At 45.3% G+C, this 27,786-nt stretch overlaps 1 protein-coding gene across 1 annotated transcript in view; it reads right to left on the reverse strand.

The window, feature by feature from the left end:
* Positions 1-26,046, reverse strand: part of HSPH1 (heat shock protein family H (Hsp110) member 1) — a 31,181-nt gene extending 5,135 nt beyond the window's left edge. The window contains exons 1-13 of the mRNA XM_073662496.1: positions 25,740-26,046; positions 18,328-18,385; positions 15,106-15,246; positions 14,895-15,017; positions 14,621-14,720; positions 14,027-14,160; positions 12,835-13,079; positions 12,330-12,558; positions 5,783-5,889; positions 3,907-4,040; positions 3,440-3,648; positions 2,533-2,652; positions 1,652-1,786 (exon numbers count right to left, since the gene is read on the reverse strand). Of these exons, the coding sequence (XP_073518597.1) occupies positions 1,652-1,786; positions 2,533-2,652; positions 3,440-3,648; positions 3,907-4,040; positions 5,783-5,889; positions 12,330-12,558; positions 12,835-13,079; positions 14,027-14,160; positions 14,621-14,720; positions 14,895-15,017; positions 15,106-15,246; positions 18,328-18,385; positions 25,740-25,846 (1,842 nt within the window). The 5' untranslated portion in view covers positions 25,847-26,046. The remainder of the gene's footprint in view (positions 1-1,651; positions 1,787-2,532; positions 2,653-3,439; positions 3,649-3,906; positions 4,041-5,782; positions 5,890-12,329; positions 12,559-12,834; positions 13,080-14,026; positions 14,161-14,620; positions 14,721-14,894; positions 15,018-15,105; positions 15,247-18,327; positions 18,386-25,739) is intronic.
* Between the last annotated feature and the right edge of the window lie 1,740 nt (positions 26,047-27,786).

Consider the following 27,786-nt stretch of genomic DNA (forward strand, 5'->3'; position numbering starts at 1 on the left):
ATACAAGCTGCCTGTATATACCGAGCCGGCAATTACTCCTGCCACAGGAGGATGAGAGCAGTAATTATACGGCTCGTCTGTCACCACAGCCTGAAGTCTCATCACAAGCAGAAAGGAGGCAGAATTCTAGATTTTAAAGGGGGAAACAAGTAGAGGACTCTCCCTTTGTTACCAGGGATAGGACATGGCTGGTGTCCAGATCCCCTCGTACCCCACAGGTATTGGATGAAAGCAAGGCAAGCCAATACTACGGATGCTAGCCGGAGATAGAGGTGTAGCAAGCGCCAAGCAAACTATTGTATCCGGCTGACCGTATCTGGTCACTTTATATAGCAGCCGAGTGAAGCAAATAGAGCAACACACACAGCAATAGTTTGCTTCCTTCATCTGTATCTCACTTAAAAGGGGTATTCCGATCTCAAAGATCCTATCCCTATATGTAGTATGTGTAATATTAATAATATTAGCAAATACCTTCAATTAGAAATGCAGTATAGTTCTTCTGATTCGCTATGTAGCTTACCACATGTGCAGGACAATGCGTTAGTGGTTGTAACCATGGATACTTAAGCTAACTGTCACTATATGAATAGTCGTAACCATGGCTATCTAAGCTACTACAATTGCCCTACACATGGGGTAAGTGACATAGAATCAGAAGAACTATACTACATTTCTAATTGGAGGTATTTGCTAATACTATTATTATTACACCTACTACATATAGGGATAGGGCTTTGGAGATCGGAATACCCCTTTAAATTTCCCAGCTTTAAAAAAAAAAAATAAACTAACTTGAGCGCAACTGACCCTCCCTCGCCGCTCTTCCCGGTGTCTGTTATTGTCTGCAGCAATGGCATCAGTCGTCAGCACTGCAGCCAACTGGTGAACTCAACTCAGTGACTGAGAGGCTTGTGCCGTCTACCTGGACAGAGACGCTAAACTCAAGTGATTGGCAGCAGCGCTGTCAATGTGACATCAGCACTGCAAACAACAGACACTAGAAGCAGCGACGGAAACTCAGCGCTGGACATGGGGAGGACGAATAAAGCAAAGTTTGTTGTTTTTAATGGAAACCGGTCATGTTGAATAACTATTAACCAGCAGATATGGGGCGAATCTGAAGGTTAATAGTATTATGGAGGTCGCTGGCTGGTGTACTGAAAGTGCGGCACCCAAGAGAACATGAACTTTATTTCCCCTGGGAGCTTCCAGCTGTCAGTCACGCAGGAGTTCCCGCAGCACTGAAAGCAGAGGCTTCTAGCAGACCCCCGTGCTGACTGACCGCTCACACTGCAGGGCATCAGTGCAGAGCCGGCTGTCAGTCAGTGTCGGGGCGTGCTTGAAGCCGCCGCTCTCAGTGCTGTGAGTGGTGACTGATTGCTCCGGGCACGCCTCCATGACTGAAAGTCAGCGGCTCCCAGGAGCAAGAGAGTTCATTCTCTCCCGGAAGCCGCACTTTCAGGTCAGCAGCCAGATCCCTTCATAACACTATTAAGCTGCAGAATAACCCTACATCTGTAGGTTAAAGGCGTTATTGGATCTGACGGATTGCCTGTAAAATAAACTGCAGTGGTGGAGGGGGGTGGGGTTAAACAGCTTTTTTTCCAAAATTGGTAAATCCCTTTAAAATAAAGAACCATGTACTGACCTCATTCTCAATGTACATATTGAGCAGGTCTTTTCCCAGCTGCCACACAAAGTTTGCTTCAATGGGCACTTCGATGTTCTTTACTTTGATCTTCAGCTTCTTGGCCTCGGGGGGCTTATCACTCTTCTTTTCCACCTAGATAAAAAGGACATAATTATTTGCAATTGAGAAAATACATACACATCTCAAATTAATGCATTGTCAAATTGTGGCACCTAGGAAAGTGACCAAGGAGGTCTGCAGCTTTTCATAGGGGTCCGTTTATATTGTATATGACGGTGTTAGGGGATGTGACCGCTCCTTAGCTTTAGACTATGGAGAAAACTTTTTTTTTCCTTTTTTTAAAGAGATTAATACACTCACATTGTTGCCATCTAGGGCTGGCTGTAAAATGGAAATCAATGAGATGCATTTTTTATTTTTTTTTGCATTAGTCCATCTTTCTTTCTACCAAACTATTACAAGTCTGATCTCGTGGTAATCAGGCCTGTAAGGCTCGCACAGGGGTCTAAATGGGACAGAGGTCTTAATACTCAGCAATACTCCATTACTGCTGAAAATATAAGCAATACATTTAGGAGCACAATGCAGAACCTTGATGATTCAGAAACCAGTGGCAGTAAAAGAAGTGATCTCCGAATCCTCGCCCGAGGCGCACACAGACACTTGAGAAAGAAGTAAAATCTAATACATTTATTATTTTTAAATGCATAAATATGTCCAAAAGAAAGCAAAACTGGCACCATGAATTAGTGCAACCGAGCCAAAACAGCAACAGTTCTGACTTTTTTGGACAATGCCATATTAAAAATGACATGTTCATGAAAAAATAAAATGTAAAAAAAAAAAAAAAAAAGTATAAGGATAAAGGGGAAACTCACTTTTTCAGTATCAGGCATTTTGTGTTCCTCAATGGTGGACTCAGGTGGAGGAGAAGGCTGCTCATCGGTTTGTACCTGGGACGGTGTTCCAGCATCTGAATGATCTTGTTGGACAAATTTCTAAAAGAAATACCCAGGCACAAAGATGAACTGAGGAGGAGGAGCGCTCAGGTCTAGTGGATACAGTGAAAGGATGGCAATAATAATACATTTCTTCCTACAAATGGGAACATTAATATAGGCACCAGGAGAGCATTCCTTTATCCGTCAGGAGAGCATTCCTTTATCCGTCAGGAGAGCATTCCTTTATCCGTCAGGAGAGCATTCCTTTATCCGTCAGGAGAGCATTCCTTTATCCGTCAGGAGAGCATTCCTTTATCCGTCAGGAGAGCATTCCTTTATCCGTCAGGAGAGCATTCCTTTATCCGTCAGGAGAGCATTCCTTTATCCGTCAGGAGAGCATTCCTTTATACAATGATGGCCCATTAGTGTAAGCATAATGGGAGCAGATTCCCGAGACTTACATGACAAGGCAATCTGTGACCCAGGAGAAACACGAGCTCTGATTGGTAGAGCGCTCAGTGATTGACAAGTTTTCTACCAAAGAGCATTGATCACAATGTATCGGAGCATCGGGGTGGACAAATCTGGTGCAAAATCTCAGTGATACATCTGGGTTTGGATTTCACCCTTTGCATTGGTTTATGTGTCACATGCAGATTTTGTCGTACTCAAATCTGAGGTGCAAAAGAAACGCCCCCACGACTGGTTTCTGCTTTTTGAGTGCAGATAAATTTAACCCATTGTGATTTCCCATCGATATAAACTGTCCTCCCCCTTACCCATCCAAGAGGGGACCTCACTCCTGTCTTCCTAGACCCAGATCTCAAACTCTACAACTACTTACATCCTCTTCCATAGAGTCCACTGAGCCTTGGTTCTTTGCGTCCACACCACTTTCTGTAGTTTGTTCATCACCTTCAGCCACCTCCATTTTCTCTACCACAGAAGCAGTAGAAACGCTAAAAATGCCGTGAGTGTTCACACGAACCTTCACCTTCACTTTGGCCTTTTCTCCATCTTTGGATGAAGAAATATTCTGAATAACGAACTGACCTGTGAACGGAGAAGTTTCGGCTTTAGATTTTCCTTAGAGAAGCATTACATATGACATACAGTCTTGTCGAAGACACGCATATTTAGCCCATATATAGATAACCGAATATATCAGTCCTTGTACGGGTGATAAATGTATGAACCGAAAGCCACAACTGAAGTTGAATTTTTATCCACCATAACCAATATAATTGTTATCGCAAGCTAAACCAGAAGATTCTCTGTTCCTGCAGTTCAACGATCCTAAATGTACCTTACCTATTTTAGCTTCAGGATAAGGGACGCCGGCAGGGTCAGAATAATAGGCCTCAAGCTGGAAAGGATTCTTTCTGTGGAAAGTGAGGACTTTTGAGAACGGAGCTGCATGGTTCTTGTCGAAGACTTCATGGAATCTGGAAAAATGATCAGGTTAAGATCATTGATCAATGTGCAGCTTTGTAGTAAGTGTAATGGAATCAATTATATACTTCAGCCTGCATTCACACTGTCACAGACAACCCCCTCTATTTCCCGTGGCTGCCCATTTCATTATTAACAGACATGAGGTAGGCCAATATGCAGTGGAAATTATGCCATCACTCTTATACCATTGGTCTCCCTCTTACCAAACTTTCTCCTCTCCAATCAGTCCTGAATGCGGCAGCCAGGGTCGTAATTCTGTCCAGCCGCTTCACCGATGCTTCCACCTTGTGCCAGTCATTACACTGGTTACCCAGCAGCTACAGGGTCCAATATAAACTCATCGCTCTCACCCACAAAGCTCTCCACAGTTCTGCACCGCCTTATATCTCCTCTCCCATCTCTATCGCCCTACACAAGCCCTCCGTTCTACAAATGACCGAAGACTAACATCCCCCATAGTTCGAACCTCGCACCTCCGTCTCCAAGACTTCTCTCTAGAATTTAACTGTTTAAACTGTCTTAAATTGTATTGGATTTATTGACTGTACATGCCGGTTGCATGGATTTATATAGTGTGACCAAGTTGTCAAGCACTTTTCCAAGTGATGCTAAAATCGCTTGACAACCCGCATGCGAAAAAACAGGGGACAAACGCATGTCCCTGGCAGGAAAAACGCATGTAAAATTTGCATGCGTTTTTTTTCTGCCAGGGAGATGCAGAAACGCTGAGGAAAAATCCGGAGCATTTCTGCATCGTGGGAACATAGCCTTATAATAAACGGATTCGCTCATGATCATTCTTCAGGAGCACAGTGCGCCCTTGCCTCTCAAATTCATGATGGTGGGGGTGGGGGCAGAGCAGTGCTGATTAATCAACAGTTTGGGTTGGCGGCATGGTTGCACTGCTGGCCTAAAATGGGTACTCGCTCATCCTTGCCTCTGCAAAGGAGAGCAGCTGTAGCTGGCCGAATACAGAAGTCTGGCCACCTTTAGAGTAGACCTTACACACTCTTAAGGACTAGTGCACTTCACCGTATTTTCAGTCAGTCAGTATGATCCAACAAAACATCGGATTGCACTCAGACGAATGTTACTGTATGGGGACAGAGCACATGTCCGATTATTTTCCTCGAGCCGTCTCGATCCAAGGGGGGGGGGGGGGAGGAGAAAAACAAAAACACGAAGCATTCCCAAGTTGGATCTGACTTCCAGATCGCATTCAGCCATGCAAGTAAATGAGTTTTCCGCGGACTGCACTTGGATGATAACTGAGGGAAGACCGATTTTCACGGACTTATAGAATGGAGACCACACACTCTACACTGGTGTGACCCTAGCCTAAAGCACAGAGCTTGTAAGCTCTGCGTTACTTGCTTAGGAAACTGAAGACCGCTCGTAGATTGCAACAAGCAATTAACTATACAATTAAAAATCCTTCTGTTTGGAGAGAATTTTTAATAAAAAGAATATTGGTATGTTGCTTGTTTTTACAACCACTTTACAAGATGAGAATAATCCTTCAAGTCAGTAGTGCGGATCGGACTGACAAAGATCAAGAGCAAAAATTGCTGTTTCCTGCACAGCAGGCGGCGAATGTGAGCACAGAGTAAGTGCCAAAAGAGATCTGTCCCTCTCCCAGCGATCTACTATAACTGTTTAAGATGGAAATATCCTTTTAAAAAAGAGGGACATAGATGATGTCAGGCATCGAGTTGACATAATTTCTTCTCACCCTTCAGCCTCATCCGCTTCTGTGCGCCACTTCAGAGAGATGGGATGGGGTACGACATCTGTGACCGAAAACTCTCTGACTCTGAAGGCCGGAGACAGAATCGCACACTGCAAAAGAAACCGTGAAATGATCACAGCCAAGAAGTAGTGATAAAGACTTCTGTAGAAATCCTGGGGCTTTTATCATCTGAGTGATCCCGGTTTTACATCTATTCTTATATCAAAATGTGCAGATTTCAGCCTTTTCTATTCATCCTTCACTTATGTGCTCTGACAATCTCAGACGTCACAGAGCATTCCTTTACCCCCCCTTTTTTTTTCTATAGCAACAGTGAGCAGGTTCATACAAGAACGTTCTCATTGTTGTAAATGCTGACTTTCATTCAAGAAGTTTAAGCAGCAAATAAACTTCATTGCCTTAAAGGAGTTGTCCCAGAACCAAGTACATTATAATTAATAGATCTTGGAATAACAATAAGTTCCACAATTGAATGCGATAAAAAAAATAAAAAAAATGTTCTTGTGCTGAGATAATCCTATAAAAGTGCCCCAGCTGTGTACTGTGTAATGGCTGTGTCCAACTGTGCAAAGCTGCTCCAACCTATGGTCGGCACATACCACAGCTCCGGGCAAGGGGAGAAGCACAAGTAAATATACTGACCACAAAACAGGGGCTTGCAGCGGTTTCTTCCTGTGAGGTAACATTTCCCTGTATGTTTACCACAGGATCGAATGGTGTCGTGGCAGTAACAGTCTTGTGAGCTCATCATAAATGATAAATCATTCAGTGACATTAGCTCAAGAGCCCTTTTGGGGAAAGATTTATTTTTTACTTACTCACTAGTGATGAGCACAAGTACTCGTTACTTGAGTTTGCATCGGGTGCTCGGGTAAGCACAGAGTATCGCGGTGCTCGAGTGACATGTTAGAGTCCCTGCGCCAGTATGTTTCACGGCTGTTAAACAGCCAAAAAACATGCGGGGATTGTCCTGTTTGTCAGCCACAAAACATGCGGGTATGCATGTCTAACAGCTGGGGGTGATAATTAGAACAGAGCACTGGGTTACATATAATAATTTGAGATATTAAATAATATAAGATACATATATCATCCATATTGTAACCTGCCCATCGGATTTATATAAGGCCCATCGTCAAAAAATACTAACAGGAGGGTGCCAAAGGCAGAAAGAAAACGATCAGATGGCCCATCATGGTGAACAAAGTTGAAAAAAACTTTATTATAAATATTACACAGGAATTGTGGGGAGGAGGGGAGCAAAAATACACATTTACATAAAAAATAATTTTAAAAAGCAGATACACAACATGTCAGATGGAGGTATGACACCACTCCAAAATCATACTAGGCCTCAACTATAAATAGAATGGAAAGGTGCTAGTGACGAGAAGAGGGAGACATATTCCGGCGTATAAGACGACTTTTGAAGACTGAAAAATCTTCTGTCTAGTCTGGGGTCGTCTTATACGCCGGTAATGCTTTTGAACTTTCAGAAATTGACATGCGGGGATACTCTGGGGGTGTTAATAAGCTGCCGTGGCCGTATCCCTGCCATGTCGGAGTTAATATAAGGTGGAGGGAGTTAAAATACGGCGGCGGTAGGTCCAGACAGTCAGCGCTTCTGTGCTGAAACTGACACATCGCTGCGTATTCCCAGCTCCGGACACAGCGCAGGGCTTCTGTGCCGACAGCTTTCACTTGTCACAGAAGCGCTGCGCTGTGTCCGGAGCTGGGAAGTTCGCATCGCTTCTGTGACAATATATGAAAAGCCGGCAATTCAGCAGCGGCATAAGCCGGCACCCGACAATTTATAACAGACAGAATAGAGCTTCACACATAGATTAGATAGATAGAAACATGTCAGTCACATATATATGAAGTACAGTGACAGTGTTGATTACTGTACTTGTCATTTAGTGTAAAGGATTTATTAAAACAAATAATAGTGTTTTCATGCACCGTCTCTTTAAAAAAGCCGGCCGGCAATTCAGCATCTGTACCCGACAATTTATAACAGACAGAATAGAGCTTCACACATAGATTAGATAGATAGATAGAAACATGTCAGTCACATATATATGAAGTACAGTGACAGTGCTGGTTACTGTACTTGTCATCTAGTGTTAAAATAACGGATTTATTAAAAAAAAAATTGGCGTGGGGTTCCCCTTAATTTTAGTCTCTAGCGGAGGTTAAGCAGACAGCTGGGGCAAATGTTTGAAGCCTGGGAAGGGGGTAATACCCACGGAGCTTCCCAGGCTACTAATATCAGCCCCCAGCTGAATACCTAGCCTTTACTAGCTATTAAAATGGGGGATCCCAAAAAAATGACGTGGGGTCCCCCCTATTTTAATAGCTAGCAAAGGCTAGGCAGACAGCTGGAGGCTGATATTAATAGCCCAGGAAGGGTGCCATGAATATTGGCCCCCTCCCAGGCTAGAAACACCAGCCGTCAGCCGCCCCAGAAATGGCGCATCCATAGGATGCGCCAAATCTGGCACTTAGCCTCGCTCTTCCCACTGCCCTGTAGCGGTGGCAGTGGGGTAATAGGGCTGGGGTTGATGTCAGCTTATAATGCCAGCTGACATCAAGCCCAGGTTAGTAATGGAGAGGCGTCTATAAGACACCCCCATTACTAACCCCATAGTCAAAGTTAAAAAAAACACAAACACCCAGAATAAAGTCCTTTAATTGAAATAAAGACACAATCCTTTATTGTTCTAAATTAAACCATACTTACCATCACGCCCATTCCAGCTGAAGCCAACGATCTCCTGCAATAAAAGTAAAATAATAAAGCAACCTCATCCTTACCTTTCCATGGTTCCCAGGACAGCTTCAGCTCTGCTACATCGAGATGACAGGCTGGACCGCAGCAGAACGCTGCCATCCAGCCTGTCATCCCGCAGACACTGAGAAGCGCAGGCATGCTTGCGCTCCTCAGTGTCTGGCTGTGACGGCATCCAGATGAGCCGACAATGAACTCAGCTCACCTCATGCACGTCCGTCACTGACAGCGTGGGAAACTTCTACTGCGCATGCGGGGAGCAGGAGAATTTTCCCACGCTGTCAGTGACGTGCATGAGGTGAGCCGAGTTCATTGGACATGATCTCGGCTCATCTGGATGCCGTCACAGTCAGACACTGAGGAGCACAAGCATGCCTGCGCTTCTCAGTGTCTGCCGCATGGCAAGCTGAACGGCAGCGTTCTGCTGCGGTGCAGCCTGTCATGTGAATGTAGCAGAGCTGGACCGGTCCTGGGAACCATGGAGAGGTAAGGATGAGGTTGCTTTATTATTTTACTTTTATTGCAGGAGATCGTTGGCTTCAGCTGGAATGGGCGTGATGGTAAGTATGGTTTAATTTAGAACATTAAAAAATTGTGTCTTTATTTCAATTAAAGGACTTTATTCTGGGTGTTGTGTTTTTTTTAATTACTTTACTAGAAATTCATGGTGGTCATGTCTAATATTGGCGTGACCCCATGAATTTCGGGCTTAGGGCCAGCTGATAATGCCAAGCTGGCCTTAACCCCTTTATTACCCAGTGAGCCACCGCACCAGGGCCCTGGATGAGTTGGGTACAGCGCCAGAAGATGGCGCTTCTATGAACGCGCCATTTTCCGGGGTGGCTGCGGACTGCAATTTGCAGCGGGTGGGGCCCAGAAAGCTTGGGCCTCCCTGCGCTGCAGATTCCAGTCCCCAGCTGCCTAGTTGTACCTGGCTGGACACAAAAATAGGGCGAAGCCCCACGTATTTTTTTTTTTTAATTATTTCATGAAATAATTAAAAAAAAAAAAGGGCTTCCCTATATTGTTGTGTCCGGCCAGGTACAAATAGGCAGCTGGTGGTTGGGGGCAGCCCGTTCCTGCCTGCTGTACCTGGCTGGACACAAAAATATGGCGAAGCCCCACGTCAACATTTTTGGGAAAAATTAATTACAAAATTAATAATTTAGGGACTGCATCTTTATTAACCCCTCAATTGTCATTTAGTGTTAAAATAAAGGATTTTTTAAAAAGAAAATTGGCGTGGGATCCACCATCATTATAGTCTCTAGCGGAGGTTAAGCAGACGGCTGGGGCAGATGTTTGAAGTCTGGGAAGGGGGTAATACCCACGGAGCTTCCCAGGCTACTAATATCAGCCCCAAGCTGAATACCTAGCCTTTACTAGCTATTAGAATGGGGGACCCCCCCAAAAAATGACGTGGGGTCCCCCCTATTTTAATATGTTTATGAGTGACAGTTTTCCTGCTATATACCTGCATGTCATAAGAATTTAAATTAAAAAAGGACCATGTTAAATTCAAATCTGTTTTTTTTAAATTTTTACCGGTGTTTGGTATGCGTTGGAAAAGGGGTAGTCTTATACGGTGAATATATCCTAAACTCTATATTTTAACAGGAAAGTAGGGGGGTCGTCTTATACACCAGGTCGTCTTATACGCCGGAATATACGGTATATATATACGGTATATATATATATATACATACACAGTACAGACCAAAAGTTTGGACACACCTTCTCATTTAAAGATTTTTCTGTATTTTCATGACTTTGAAAACTGTACATTCACACTGAAGGCATCAAAACTATGAATTAACACATGTGGAATTATATACTTAACAAAAAAGTTTGAAACAACTGAAAATATGTCTGATATTCTAGGTTCTTCAAAGTAGCCACCTTTTGCTTTGATGACTGCTTTGCACACTCTTGGCATTCTCTTGATGAGCTTCAAGAGGTAGTCACTGGAAATGGTTTTCACTTCACAGGTGTGCCCTGTCAGGTTTAATAAGTGGGATTTCTTGCCTTATAAATGGGGTTGGGACTATCAGTTGTGTTGTGCAGAAGTCAGGTGGATACACAGCTGATAGTCCTACTGAATAGACTGTTAGAATTTGTATTATGGCAAGAAAAAAGCAGCTAAGTAAAGAAAAACGAGTGGCCATCATTACTTCAAGAAATGAAGGTCAGTCAGTGCAAAAAATTGGGCAAACTTGAATGTGTCCCCAAGTGCAGTTGCAAAAACCATCAAGCGCTGCAAAGAAACTGCCTCACATGAGGACCGCCCCAGGAAAGGAAGACCAAGAGTCACCTCTGCTTCTGAGGATAAGTTTATCCGAGTCACCAGCCTCAGAAATCGCAGGTTAACAGCAGCTCAGATTAGAGACCAGGTCAATGCCACACAGAGTTCTAGCAGCAGACACATCTCTACAACAACTGTTAAGAGGAGACTTTGTGCAGCAGGCCTTCATGGTAAAATAGCTGCTAGGAAACGACTGCTAAGGACAGGCAACAAGCAGAAGAGACTTGTTTGGGCTAAAGAACACAAGGAATGGACATTAGACCAGTGGAGATATCTGTGCTTTGGTCTGATGAGTCCAAATTTGAGATCTTTGGCTCTAACCACTGTGTCTTTGTGCGATGCAGAAAAGGTGAACGGATGGACTCTACATGCCTGGTTCCCATCGTGAAGCATGGAGGAGGAGGTGTGATGGTGTGGGGGTGATTTGCTGGTGACATTGTTGGGGATTTATTCAAAATTGAAGGCATACTGAACCAGCATAACTACCACAGCATCTTGCAGCGGCATGCTATTCCATCCGGTTTGCGTTTAGTTGGAACATCATTTATTTTTCAAACAGGACAATGACCCCAAACACACCTCCAGGCTGTGTAAGGGCTATTTGACTAAGAGGGAGAGTGATGTGGTGCTACGCCAGATGACCTGGCCTCCACAGTCACCAGACCTGAACCCAATCGAGATGGTTTGGGGTGAGCTGGACCGCAGCGTGAAGGCAAAAGGGCCAACAAGTGCTAAGCATCTCTGGGAACTCCTTCAAGATTGTTGGAAGACCATTTCCGGTGACTACCTCTTGAAGCTCATCAAGAGAATGCCAAGAGTCTGCAAAGCAGTCATCAAAGCAAAAGGTGGCTACTTTGAAGAACCTACAATATAAGACATATTTTCAGTTGTTTCACACTTTTTTGTAAAGTATATAATTACACATGTGTTAATTCATAGTTTTGATGTCTTCAGTGTGAATGTACAATTTTCATAGCCATGAAAATACAGAAAAATCTTTAAACCAGGAGGTGTGTCCAAACTTTTGGTCTGTACTGTATATATATATCTATCTCTATCTCTCAATGTCCCTCACATCGCACATGGCCACTATCGGCCATAGTTACCTCAATAGGAAAACAAGACCTTCCTCCGCATGTGTTAACCCCGACGCGCGTTTCGGCGCTTGTGCCTTTCTCAAGGGGACTTGTTGTGTATCTGCTTTTTAAAATTATTTTTTATGTAAATGTGTATTTTTGCTCCCCTTCTCCCCACAATTCCTGTGTAATATTTATAATAAAGTTTTTTTCACCATGATGGGCCATTTGATTGTTTTCTTTCTGCCTTTGGCACCCTCCTGTCTAACACTTGAAATCATGCGGCCGTGGGCACTCAAACACCCGCTATACTTGATGCATATCCACACCTTCATCGTTATCATCTATTGGATATATTACCTGCAGAGCACAGCCTCTTGCAACAGCTTCATCTGCATTTAAAGTAGTGCTGACATCTTTCCCGAAAAACTTAGCAATGCGCTCCTTCACAGCTGGAATACGGGTCGCACCCCCAATCACTTCTACTGCACCAATGTCCTCTACTCGGAGCTGAATCTGATCCATTAGCGAGCACAAGGGGGCATCAATCCTGTGCAAAAGCTCTGCACATAATGCTTCAAACTCTGACCTGCGAGACCACATAATATTCATTAGGTAACATGAAGCGTTAACAGATTCTGGAAAACAAAGTGCAGAACTGAGCAGGGGGTCCTTAATCATATTAAAGAAATATATCATATGCCTCCAAACTCAAAGCTAAAGAAGTTGTCCAGAAATGTTCACTTCTACATCAGGTGAGGGGCACTTGCAAAGACATGTGCACGACGGGCAATTATCTTCATGTCCTTTCCAATGAAGAAGTGATCGGCGACAGACAAGCCATTTAAAACCAGATAATGCTGACCTGTTCATCCGTCCGGACACGTCTAGATCATTCATGAAGCATTCGATATTCAGTGGCAGATCGGTGCTGTTGCTGCTCATCAGCTTCTTCAGCTTCTCACACTCCTGATAGAGGCGCAGGACCGCCCGGATTTTAGATTTCACATCCAACTTATATTTGGTTTTGAACTGGACACAGAAATGTTCAACCAATTTTTCATCAAAGTTTCTTCCTCCCAGATATGGATCAAAGGCTGTGCCCAAAACCTGGGGAAGGGAAAACAAAAGGGAACGTGATCATATATATGAAAGGAGTCCGATCTCAGAAGGAATGTCTGCTGCTTGATGAAACTTGATCACGTGCACATGGCACATTGTCACGATTCCTCCCCTGTATTCCAAGTGTGGGTGTGCGGTCACGAGCAGACTACTCACCCAGCTTCTCTCAATAATCGGGAACGGAGAGAAGTGGGATGAGACAGACTACTTGGCAAGTGACCCCAAGTATGTAAATCTCCCACCCACAAGGGAAATGCGTTCACTGTCACATCACACTCAATCACGATTCCGTAAACTTTTCTTCTGAGACTGGATAAACCCTTTAAATGGCATTTCTAGAGAAAACAACATGTATGAAAGAAACAAAAAATAAAATAAGAAAATGTGAAGTAATTCCAATATCCATTGGGAAATCGCAAATTACATTCCCTTTTTATATTCTTGAAAGTCCCGTTAAAAGTCTGAGAATAACATTGATGGCTTATCCTTAGGAGAGGTCATCAATGTCTGATCGGTGGATATGCGACATCTGTTACCCCCGCCGATCAGTGGGGGTCGGACAGAACTGCAGAGTTACGAAGCTGCACAGCACACCTCTGCCGACTGTATAGTGGCCGCGGACGGGTACTGCAACCAACCCCCTATTGCTATGAATAGACAGCTGTGCAGTACCTGGCCGGCGCCACTATACAGTTGAGCTGTGCCTCTCTCCGTAACTGAGTAGTTCCTGCTACCGCCGACACCAAGAACAGCTGATGGGCGAGGATGCCAGGTGTCGCACCCCCGCCAATCAGATATGGATAGGCCATCAATGTTAAAGTCTCAGACAACGCCTTTAAGATGGACCACTCTTAATGCAACAAAACTTATTTCAGTTTCTGAATCTGTGAAAATAATGGTTGTTCTGTTTACAATTATTGTTCTGATTACCGTACCTTTAATTTGCCCTTGTTAAAGGCACAAGCACAAATCTGGAAAGATGAATGTCCCATATCAGCAAAAACCACAATTTTGGGTTTCTCTTCGGGATCCGGGAGGTCCTGCTTGTAAATGCCATAGTTCAGCGCAACTAAAGAAAGAAACAAAAAAGGGTTAAAGCTCTAGGTGTAAACAAGGTGATCGATACGATGGTTGTGAAACTAAATAACATAAGGAGCCCGTAACAAAGGAGGAGTGTTAAAGCGAATTGTGCTGCGGTCTCGTGGTATGGGTATTTGCAGTGCGACACATTCAGATAAAACACTTAAGGGTAGACCTTGTGCCGCCGTCATCTCCATGACAGTCCACAGTCAACAGGGAAGCAATTAGGAGTATAAGCACCAACAAGGCATTACAGGGAGCTCGCTATTACATGTGATCACTTTGCCTTTTATCCATTATTATAACCTGTAATATTTTGCATTGTAATGCCCAATGCGAATACTAAATAAAAGTCCTTAAAGGGATCACTACCTGGTAGACTCCTATAATCTGCCATACAATAATCGTAGTTCTTTAACCAGGATATAAAGTAATGAGAAGGAACTTACCTGCTGTCATATCGCTCATCAGTTTTAGGCAGTTTAAGCCGACTATCTGTGCTGAATCCAGCACCGACCTTCTCTCAGCATCAGTGAAGAAGGAGGGAACCTGCCGAAATTAACATGGTCAACGGGGGAATATTACCGGAGGTGTTCACTGAATACAAAGTAAGAGCCAAGAAACGATAGATTGTCCTTGTCCTAAACCAGGGACGGTCGCCTATAGCTGCTGTGAGACTACCACTCCCAGCATGCCCAGAAAGCTCCGGCCGCAGATACTTACAGATATGACGCAGTCGGTCACCGGCTTCTTCAGGTTACTCTCTGCAGTCTCCTTCAGTTTAGTTAATAGCATTGCTGTGATCTGTTCCACACTGAATATGTGCGGCTCATCCATGTACATCACCTAACATCATAATGGAAAGAGTCAAACCACTCAGTGAGCGCAGAAATAAAACACAAAAAATGCTAATACTGGAAAGAACTAAACCTACCCTCAATCCCACTCCTCCATTATTTTTCTGGACCAGTTCATAGGCCAAATTATTCTTCTCCTTCTGGATAAAAGGATCATTAAATGCTCGGCCGTGGAGCTTCTTGAAGCTGGATACGGTGTTGGTTGCATTTGTGACTAACTGGAAAAGAGGAGGAATAATTATTGATGATTTTGCCCAAAAAAAAAAAAAAAAGTGTGTTTCACTAGCATTACTAGAAAAACTGGGCGACAGCCAATATGTTATCACCATGAGTTGGCACAGAATTTTCTGTAAGGCTTAAAGGGGTGTTCCACTTTTAGCCAGAGCTGTATTAAAATAATAAAGCAAGATGGTATTCACCCTCCTCAACACGACACCGATCTCTGGGTATTGGCTGCAGTGGGGAAAACGTGACCACAGAGTACATTATCGCAGCTGCCAACTATTGAGCTCAGCGACTGCTGATGTACAGTACAGACCAAAAGTTTGGACACACCTTCTCATTTAAAGATTTTTCTGTATTTTCATGACTATGAAAATTGTACATTCACACTGAAGGCATCAAAACTATGAATTAACACATGTGGAATTATATACTTAACAAAAAAGTGTGAAACAACTGAAAATTTGTTACATAGTTTATAAGGCCGAAAAAAGACAAGCGTCCATCCAGTTCAGCCTATTTCTTGTGCACTGCAGCTATTCCGCAGCGTTGATCCAGGGGAAGGCAACAAAAAACCATGCGGTATAGGCCAATTTACATCATTGAGGAAAAATTCACTTCCTGACACCAATCTGGCAGTCAGATTAAATCCCTGGATTAATTAACTAAGCATAAGATGTAATTTTATTGTTCTCAAGAAAGGCGTCCAGGCCTCTCTTGAACTCATTAAGTGAGTTGGACATCACCACTTCCTCTCCCAGAGAGTTCCAGAACTCCTTCAATATTGTTGGAAGACCATTTCCGGTGACTACCTCTTGAAGCTCATCAAGAGAATGCCAAGAGTGTGCAAAGCAGTCATCAAAGCAAAAGGTGGCTACTTTGAAGAACCTAGAATATAAGACATATTTTCAGTTGTTTCACACTTTTTTGTTAAGTATATAATTCCACATGTGTTAATTCATAGTTTTGATGCCTTCAGTGTGAATGTACAATTTTCAAAGTCATGAAAATACAGAAAAATCTTTAAATGAGAAGGTGTGGCCAAACTTTTGGTCTGTACTGTAGATGGCACAAGCCACTAAGTTCAGTGATTGGCTGCAGTGACATCACCGCTGCAGCCAATACACAGATTGGAGCGGCAGACAAGAGCTGGGGAGGGTGTGTATCATCTAGTTTTATTAACTTAGCCTTTTGGCATCTATTGGCCAGTGTTGTGTTAAAATTGGAGAACGAACATACATACATACATATATATAAAAAAAAGGTCTAAAAATTATCCCCACCCACTTAAAAACCAAAAGAAGTTTAATATCGATGTAGAGGAAGAAAAAGCCCAACTGTGCCCTGACAACCACCTATGTGTGCCCACTTTCCATACCGGCTCGGTGACATTTCCTACAAAGAGATGGATGGTGAATGCAGAGGAGATGACCGCAGCCTCCCAGGGGGTACAATACCGCATTACCTAGTTTTCATACCTTCTGTCTCTGGGCACAGTAAACCGGCAATGCTCGCCTAGTGCAGTGAGGACGGAGGAAGCACAAGCCTAAATGCAGGATTACATGGGCAGATTTCTGCCGATCGATGTGCACATCGACAATACACCCGAGTCGATCGGGACTAGTTTTAGTCCCTTTTACACTGACCGAAGCAAACTGTACAGGGGAAAGCGATCGTCAGCACAATCATTCGGTTCCCAAACGGTTCTCATAACGAGAAGCACGTTCCTGGTTCACAAGGGCAGATGTTCTGCTGATGACAAAAATATCCAAAAAGGTTGGCAAACGAGCACCGTCCTCATTCCTCAGCGGATCACTGCCATAACTTTTTTTTATTTTTCCGTCAATAAGGCCATGTGAGGGCTTGCTTTTTTTATATACCATTTTGGGGTAGATACAATGTTTTGATTGCCCATTATTGCAATGTTGCGGTGACAAAAAACAAAACAAAAACATAATTCTGGAATTTAGATTTTTTTCTCATTACGCCGTTTACCGATTGGATTCATTCTTTTTATATATTGATAGATCGGGCAATTCTGAACCCAGCGATACCAAATATGTGCATTTTTTTTTTTTATTGTTTTATTTTGAATGGGGCAAAAGGGGGGTGATTTGAACTTGTTTTAATATTTTTTTTAAACTTTTTACTTGATCCAATAGTCTCTTTAGGAGACTTGAAGGTGTGATCATCTGATCGCTTGGGTTACACATAGCAGGGTTGAAGCCCTGCTATGTGTAGCACAAATCATCATCTCCTATGAACGAAGGCCACGGGGCGGTGCTCATAGATCTGCAATGACAAGCACGGGGGGAGAGGGTGTCTCCTGCAGACCTACGGTTGTCATTCCAACCCATCGGTGCCCCACAATCATGTGACAGGCGCGCCAATGGGCGTGGTTTGTGACGTGCTCATGTGAAATGCCACTGTCAGAGATTGACAGCGGCGTTTAACATGTTAACAGCCGCAAGTGGATCACGATTCCACCCATGTCAGCTAATCAGATTAGCTGTCGTGTGAATGAAAAGATGCGGGCTCAGCGCTGGAGCCCGCACCAAAGACGGGGAGGTGACCTATGACGTATAAGTACATCATAGGTCATAAAGGGGTAAAGGGAACCGGTAACTTCCACAACCATTTAAATCATGCGTGGCTGGCCTACTGGAGCAGTGTCTCCTGGGAGAAAAGGAAGTTGTATCCTCACTGCAGCCGCTTGCTTCCAGTCATCAGAGCGGTGCAGGGAGCAGTTACCATAACCGGTCACTACACAAAGTGCACTGTAATCCCCCCACCTGCATAATGACTGACAGTCTGCAGTGTATGCGTGCGCAGAACAAGCTGTCAATGTGCAGGAGGCGATCACAGTATATTGAGATATATCATCCTTTTAGTCGCTGCTACAGTAAGCTGTCCAGATATGACTTACCATTATATCTGCAAGTAAATAGCATTTTTCATTATTTCTGTCTATCTATATTTCCAGAAACCGCTAAAGCAACAGACCATATGATTGCAGGGATTCCCACCAGAAGGGTGCAGGACCCTTTAAGTGTTTATCAGTAGATTAAACAACATACCTGATTTTTTGCAGCGACGCCGATCGTTCTGTTCTTGGTTCCAAATGACACCACGGCCCTGAAAATAGACCGCAGTCAGCCAGAAGAAAATGGATATTAGACGCTTTAATGGAAAATATCTCCTGAGAAGCATAAAGAAATAATAAGAGCAGGAAATCTCCCAGAGCAGAAATCAGAAAGCTCACAACGCAAGAAAATAAAGGCTCCAATTATCATTCAAAAGTGATGAAACCGACCGTGGGGGTGAACGTGAACTTTTTGCTGATGCCTACACATGGTACATCAGTGTATTATGTGTGGGCACTGCAGCTGTACGCGTGGGTGCCAGAGACACTCATCTCATTGTACATCATTAGTACGACGACTGTCGGATGGATGGACGGACAACCACTGACGGACGACAAGTCACATGATAGGAAAGAAGTGCTCATGTCTACATTTACTGCTGCAAAGAGATGCCCCTGCCACATGCCATATCATAATGTGCAGGTCCAGGCGGCAGCAAAGAGTTAATCAGATAGTGTCAGTCCCTCAGCACATGTGGGTTATTGACTCATGTACCATACAAGGTCCTCAGGCTTTTCAATGTACCCTATGGACATCTCCACTATAAAGCTACAGGTGCATCTCACAAAATTAGAATATCATCAAAAAGTTCACTTATTTCAGTTCTTCAATCCAAAAAGTGAAACTCATATTATATAGAGTCATTACAAACAGAGTGATCTATTTCAAGTGTTTATTTCTGTTAATGTTGATGAGTATGACTTACAGCCAATGAAAACACAAAAGTCATTATCTCAGTAAATTAGAGTACTTTATAACAACAGCTTGAAAAATGATTTTTAAAATCCTCAATGTTGGCCTACTGAAATGTATGTTCAGTAAATGCATCACACGAGATGACTTGGCCACTGGCTACAGCGCTCTACACATTCAATTACAACGTACCGAGCGCAGTAACCAATGAGACAGTCATCTCTTCTGATGCACTTTGTGGATGCAGCAGTAAAGCCTCATTCAGATGTCGCTGTATCACAGACATATGAATGAGGCTCTACACTCAAATGGTGGTAAAAAACATATCTGGCAGGTTTATTGGAGCCGTGGATACAGGAAGGAAATTACGTTTTAGTCTCCCTGGAGCCGCTCGTTTCCAGTCACCGCTCACATGACAGTGACTGACAGCCGGCTCTGCGCAGGAGGAGTGATTACACTCACTGCATACTGAGCGGAGACTAACCAGAAGTGAGCGGCTACAAGGGAGAATTATAACGTAATTTTCTCCCTGAAGCTGCTATTTCAGTAAGTTGGCTACAAAGGATATGTGCCATATTTCCGCTAATATCTGTGTTATTATACGGCTAGTAGATCTGAGCAATGAGATCCGCAGTACCGGGGTCTCACCCCTGGTTAGGGGCCTTTGTAGCAGCAAGACTTCACTTCTGTGGCCAGCATCATCTGCCGCCTTTTACTAAGACCCACACCTTCATGCTACTATACAGATCACATCAGCACCCAATACCTGTCCACTTATCAGGACTGACGCCAGAAAATGTCAGGGCCACTATGCCGAGAGTTCACCTGAAGAAATCCACCATACATGCAGTTCGCACATCTGCCGTACATGTATGGAGCGGAGCTGTGTTATACAGCCAGCACCTGAACACAACCGCCGGGACTGGAGCAGAGCTGTGCTATACAGCCAGCACCTGAACACAACCACCGGGACAGGAGCGGAGCTGTGCTATACAGCCAGCGCCTGAACACAACCACCGGGACTGGAGCGGAGCTGTGCTATACAGAGAGCACCAGAACACAACCGCCGGGACTGGAGCAGAGCTGTGCTATACAGCCAGCGCCTGAACACAACCGCCGGGACTGGAGCAGAGCTGTGCTATACAGAGAGCACCAGAACACAACCGCCAGGACTGGAGCAGAGCTGTGCTATACAGTCAGCGCCTGAACACAACCGCCGGGACTGGAGCAGAGCTGTGCTATACAGAGAGCACCAGAACACAACCGCCGGGACTGGAGCAGAGCTGTGCTATACAGTCAGCGCCTGAACACAACTGCCGGGACTGGAGCGGAGCTGTGCTATACAGAGAGCACCAGAACACAACCGCCGGGACTGGAGCAGAGCTGTGCTATACAGCCAGCGCCTGAACACAACCGCCAGGACTGGAGCAGAGCTGTGCTATACAGCCAGCGCCTGAACACAACCACCGGGACTGGAGCAGAGCTGTGCTATACAGCCAGCGCCTGAACACAACCACCGGGACTGGAGCAGAGCTGTGCTATACAGAGAGCACCAGAACACAACCGCCGGGACTGGAGCGGAGCTGTGCTATACAGCCAGCGCCTGAACAGAACCGCCGGGACTGGAGCAGAGCTGTGCTATACAGCCAGCGCCTGAACACAACCGCCGGGACTGGAGCAGAGCTGTGCTATACAGCCAGCGCCTGAAAGCAACTGCTGGGCCTGCAGCCGACTCCTATTGCAGCAGTTTCATCTCTTTTACGCAGTTCATATCAACCCTCTATTGAGCATAAAATAAAGTTTTTTTCCTTTAACATATTTGGCATTGCCACATAACGGTCTGAACTAACAGAATATCACATTTTATACACTGTGTGCAGAATTATTAGGCAAGTTGTATCTTAGAGGATTATTTTTATTATTGATCAACAACTATGTTCTCAATCAACTCAAAAGACTCAAATATCCAAGCTTAATATTTTTGGAAGTTGGAGTGTTTTTTTTTTTTCGATTTGGCTATCTGTTTGTGGATATCTGTTTGTGCAGGTAACTATTACTGTCCAGAATTATTAGGCAACTTAATAAAAACCAAATATAATCCCATCTCACTTGTTTATTTTCACCAGGTAAACCAATATCAGTGCACAAAATTTAGAAATAAACATTTGTGACATGCAAAAACAAAAAAAATTAGTGATGAATATAGCCACCTTTCTTTATGATGACACTCAACAGCCTTCCATCCATCCATAGATTCTGTCAGTTGCTTGATCTGTTTTCGATCAACATTGCGTGCAGCAGCCACCACAGCCTCCCAGACACTTTTCCGAGAGGTGTACTGTTTTCCCTCCCTGTAGATCTCACATTTTATGATGGACCACAGGTTCTCTATGGGGGTTCAGATCAGGTGAACAAGGGGGCCATGTCATTATTTTTTCTTCTTTTAGACCTTTACTGGCCAGCCACGCTGTGGAGTAGTTGGATGCATGTGATGGAGCATTGTTCTGCATGAAAATCATGTTTTTCTTGAACGATACAGACTTCTTCCTGTACCACTGCTTGAAGAAGTTGTCTTCCAGAAACTGGCAGTAGGTCTGGGAGTTGAGCTTCACTCCATCCTCAACCCGAAAAGGTCCCACAAGTTCATCTTTGATGATACCAGCCCATACCAGTACCCCACCTCCACCTTGCTGGCGTCTGAGTCGGAGTGGAGCTCTCTGCCCTTTACTGATCCAGCCTCTGGCCCATCCATCTGGCCCATCAAGAGTCACTCTCATTTCATCAGTCCATAAAACCTTTGAAAAATCAGTCTGAAGATATTTCTTGGCCCATTCTTGACGTTTTATCTTATGTTTCTTGTTCAAAGGTGGTCGTTTTTCAGCCTTCCTTACCTTGGCCATGTCCCTGAGTATCGCACACCTTGTGCTTTTTTGATACTCCAGTAACGTTGCAGCTCTGAAATATGGCAAAACTGGTGGCGAATGGCATCTTGGCAGCTTCACGCTTGATTTTACTCAATTCATGGGCAGTTATTTTGCGCCTTTTTTAGCCAACACGCTTCTTGCGACCCTGTTGTCTATTTGCCATGAAACGCTTGATTGTTAGGTGATCACACTTCAAAAGTTTGGAAATTTCAAAACTGCTGCATCCCTCTGCAAGACATCTCACAATTTTTGCCTTTTCAGATCCCGTCAAAACTCTCTTCTGACCCATTTTGCCAAAGGAAAGGAAGTTCCTAATAATTAAGCACACCTTATATAGGGTGTTGATGTCATTAGTCAACACCCCTCCTCATTACAGAGATGCACATCACTGGATTTACTTAATTGGTAGTTGGCTCTCAAGCCTATGCAGCTTGGAGTAGGACAACATGTATAAAAAGTATCGAAGTGATCAAAATACGCATTTGCCTAATAATTCTGAACACAGTGTATAATGAAGCTGAAGAGTAATAAATAAAATCGCTGTTATTTGCTCATCTAGCTTCCCAAAAAATGTAACAATAAGGCTATGTGCCCACGATGCAGAAATGCTGCATATTTTTTCCGCTTCTCCCTGGCAGGAAAAAAAAAAAATGCGGTTTTTTACAGGCGTTTTTCCCGCCAGGAAGAAGCGTTTGTCAAGCGTTTTTGCATGCGGGTTATCAAGTGCTTTTCCAAGCGATTTTAGCATCACTTGGAAAAGTGCTTGACAACTTCTTCACACTATATAAATCCATGCAACCGGCATGGATTTATAGTAGTGTGACCAAATTAGTTAAAAAAAAAAAAAGAAGAAGAATGGTACAAAATAAAGATTATACTTCCCTTCCGATGTCCTCCCGGTGTTTTCTCTGCTGCGTCCGGCTTGCAGTGGCGTGAAGGACCTGCGGTAATGTCATTGAGTCATGTGACAGGTCACATGACTCAATGACATCATGGCAGGTCCTTCACAACACCACGACCCATACAGCAGACCAGACCGAGGGGAGAAGACACCGGGAGGACATCAGAAGGTAAGTATAATCTTTATTTTTTTTATTTTAAAATCATTTTTTAACAGTTTCTATGGTACCCAGGTCTGGAGGAGAGTCTACTCTCCTCCAGACCCGGGTACCATCCAACATTGAACCGTGTGATATCCGCATGTACAGATGCAGTGATGCGGATGTCACGTGGTCCAATGCAAGTCAATGGCAGCGATTATGCTGCGTGTCCGCAAAATTAATGGACATGCTGCGGATTTTTATGCAATGATAATCCGCAAAGGAAATTTCCGCAGCATGTGCACAGCACATGCGGATTATCATTGTGGACCATGGGGCACGTATTACCCAGCGTTTTTAAGTGTTTTCGCTGTGGAAATTCCGCGGCAAAAACGCTTGAAAAACGCATAGTTACTAAATTGTAAAAAAAAGAATTTAAAAGAAAAAATAAAAATTATTCTTACCTTCCGATGTCCTCCCGGTGTTTTATCCCCTCCGTCTGGTCTGCTGTATGGGTCGCGGTGTTGTGAAAGACCTGCCATGACGTCATTGAGTCATGTGACCTGTCACATGACCCAATGACATCACCGCAGGTCCTTCACACCACCGTGAGCCGCCCAAGACACCGGTCGCAGTGGAGAAAACACCGGGAGGACATCGGAAGGTGAGTATAATCTTTATTTTTCACCATTCTTATTCTTTTTTTTTTAACTAACTTGGTCACACTACTATAAATCCATGCCGGTTGCATGGATTTATATAGTGTGACCAAGTTGTCAAGAACTTTCCAAGTGATGCTAAAATCGCTTGATAACCCACATGCGGAAATGCATGTGAAGAAAGCTTGACAAACGCTTCTACCTGGCGGGAAAAACGCATGTAAAAACCGCATGTACAATCCGCATGTGTTTTTCCTGCCAGGGAGATGCAGAAAAAATATGCAGAATTTCTGCATTGTGGGCACATGGCCTAAGAGATGAATGAGCCACAAGGACTCAGCGATAAGAGCACAGGTCAAATCACAAAGAAAAGGTATAACACAAAGAAGGTCCCATAACCTGGAGCAAGGCTATTCTAATACAGCACAGCACCTCATACACAGCACAGCATAAACAGCACAGCACAGCACCTCATACACAGCACAGCACCTCATACACAGCACAGCATAAACAGCACAGCACAGCACCTCATACACAGCACCGCACCTCATACACAGCACCGCACCTCATACACAGCACCGCGCATCTCATACACAGCACCGCGCATCTCATACACAGCACCGCGCATCTCATACACAGCACCGCGCATCTCATACACAGCACCGCGCATCTCATACACAGCACAGCGCATCTCATACACAGCGCATCTCATACACAGCACAGCGCATCTCATACACAGCGCATCTCATACACAGCGCATCTCATACACAGCGCCTCATACACAGCGCCTCATACACAGCGCCTCATACACAGCGCCTCATCTCATACACAGCGCAGCATACACAGCGCAGCATACACAGCGCAGCACCTCATACACAGCACCTCATACACAGCGCAGCATACACAGCGCAGCATACACAGCGCAGCATACACAGCGCAGCATACACAGCACCGCATACACAGCGCAGCATACACAGCGCAGCATACACAGCGCAGCATACACAGCGCAGCATACACAGCGCCGCATACACAGCGCCGCATACACAGCGCCGCATACACAGCACAGCACCTCATACACAGCACCTCATACACAGCACAGCACACACAGCACAGCACACACAGCACAGCACACACAGCACAGCACACACAGCACACACAGCACAGCACACACAGCACAGCACCTCATACAGCACAGCACCTCATACACAGCACAGCACACACAGCACAGCACACACAGCACAGCACACACAGCACAGCACAGCACACACAGCACAGCACAGCACACACAGCACACACAGCACACACAGCACAGCACACACAGCACACACAGCACAGCACCTCATACACAGCACAGCACCTCATACACAGCACAGCACCTCATACACAGCGCCTCATACACAGCGCCTCATACACAGCGCCTCATACACAGCTCAGCACACACAGCACAGCACACACAGCACAGCACCTCATACACAGCACCTCATACACAGCACCTCATACACAGCACCTCATACACAGCACCTCATACACAGCACCTCATACACAGCACCTCATACACAGCATACACAGCACAGCATACACAGCACAGCATACACAGCACAGCACCTCATACACAGCGCCTCATACACAGCGCCGCATACACAGCGCCGCATACACAGCGCCGCATACACAGCGCCGCATACACAGCGCCGCATACACAGCACCGCATACACAGCACCTCATACACAGCACAGCGCCGCATACACAGCGCCTCATACACAGCACAGCATACACAGCACAGCATACACAGCACAGCATACACAGCACAGCATACACAGCACAGCATACACAGCGCCTCATACACAGCACAGCATACACAGCGCCTCATACACAGCACAGCACCTCATACACAGCACAGCATACACAGCGCCGCATACACAGCGCCGCATACACAGCGCCGCATACACAGCGCCGCATACACAGCACCGCATACACAGCACAGCCCAGCCATGTAAGCCGCGCACTCCTCCATCACCAGGACCAGTACTCACGGGGTGCATCTGTCACTGAACTCATTGGCCACAGTCTCGATCCCTCCAGCCCGGGCGATGGCGACATGACAGTTCTGGAAGCCGAGGTCTATGCCGACCACAGACATGGTGCACTGAGGGGGGAGCGCAGACAGAGCAGTGCGGCTGCTGTGCTGCCGGGAACAGCGTGTGAGGGAGCGCAGGAGGCGGCGCCGCTACATATAGAGATCCTGTGGAAGAACATTCCAGAAGCCGCAGCCTCACACTGCTCGCCGGCTACACATGCCGCTTCCGCTTCCGCGTTCTGGACGTTTCTGGAGAACTCGCTGCCGGTAGCCAATAGGAAGGAGGAATGGGGTGAGACGTCATTAGTTGCTAGGACGACCTGAACGCTGCTGTTACTAGGGAGAGAATATTAGCAATGCTGGTGTATAATATAATGTCAGATCATGTAATGTAACATAAAATAATGTGACAGGCTGTGTGCCCACTATGCGTTTTCCAAGCGTTTATGCTGCGGAATTTCCGCAGCAGAAACGCTTGGTAATCCGCACCCCATGGTCCCCAATGACAAGCCGCAATGTCAATGCCCATGCTGCGGATGTTTCCGCAGCGTTTATGCTGCGCTCAAAAATCCGCAGCATGTCCATTAATTTTGCGGACACACAGCGTAATCACCATTTACTTGCATTGAAATGCATAATATCCGCGTCAGTACATTTGTACACGCGGATTATATGCGTTTCTATGTGCGGATGGTACCCAAGTCTGGAGGAGAGAAGACTCTCATCCAGACCTGGGTACCATAGAAACAGTAAAAAAAAGAATTTAAAATAAAAAATAAAGCTTATACTCACCTTCCAATGTCCTCCCGGTGTTTTGTCCGCTCCGTCCGGTCTATTGCAATGCTCGCGTAGTTGTGAAGGACCTGCCATGACGTCACTGAGTCATGTGACCCAGGGGCGAACACAGACTGTAGTGGGCCCCTGTGCAAGAAATTTTTGCCCCCCTGCCCTTCATAGGGCAACAAAGTTATGTAAACATAACCCCCCCATGTGCATCTCTCACCCCCTCATGTGCAGCTCTCATCCCCCCCATGTGCATCTCACCCCCCCGTGCATCTCTCATCCCCCCTGATGTGCAGCGCTCACCCCCCCCCGTGCATCTCATCCCCCTGTGCATCTCACCCCCCTGTGCATCTCTCATCCCCCCCATGTGCATCTCATCCCCCCATGCATCTGTGGCACCCCAGAGGGTCTGGTTGCCACAGTGGTAGTAATGCCATGTCTGAGAGCAAACAATGGTTTCCTGGTCAGGAACACAGTACATCCTGCCCTATATAACTGGGTCCGGAGGCGGGGTTAGGAGAGTCAGAGTCTAGTGTCAAGAGTCGAGTAGTAGACACCCAGGAGCAAGGGCTGAGGACTGGAGCTGGAGATAGCTCGTCCTAGCCAGAGCATACACGGAGAACCGGACACCGGAGTCCGAGGCTGTGGGGATTGTATACCCAGCAGCAGATACCGTAGGGCAGGAGATTGCAGGTCTCCTGGCCCCATCAGAAGTCCGGAGGCTCAGCAGCACCAAGGGACCAGTACCGCCACAGAGGAGCGAGGAATCCACAAGGCCCGAGTTGCCAGCCATACGGGTGAGCACAGCACGTTACACTCAGGGACGTGGGCTACAACACAGCTGCAAGCAGAATAGCCAAAAGAGTATAGTCAGAACGGCAGGCCTACAACTCCACCTGGCCAGGAGGACTCTATGATTGCTCCCAGACTGACCAGGCCCTCATCACTAGCCAGTACTCCCATTTGGGCCTATATCATTGCCACCAGTAAAGACCCTGGGATTGCACTATATGGACTTTGTGATTATTTCTGCACCGCGACACCCTGCACAACCACCATCATCCACACTGCCCTGAAGCTACACTCTACCTGTGGGGAGTTATACCACCCTTACTGCAAAACATCAGCTTCAGAGGACTGTTCCGCAGTGGCGGTTCCTATTGACCGCATTCCACAGGTGGCGTAGTCGGACATTTACATTCATATACAAATACTACCCC

This window comes from Phyllobates terribilis, unplaced genomic scaffold, assembly GCF_046119375.1.
Source record: "Phyllobates terribilis strain yellow unplaced genomic scaffold, ASM4611937v1 Scaffold_2__4_contigs__length_985480577, whole genome shotgun sequence".
NCBI lineage: Eukaryota > Metazoa > Chordata > Amphibia > Anura > Dendrobatidae > Phyllobates > Phyllobates terribilis.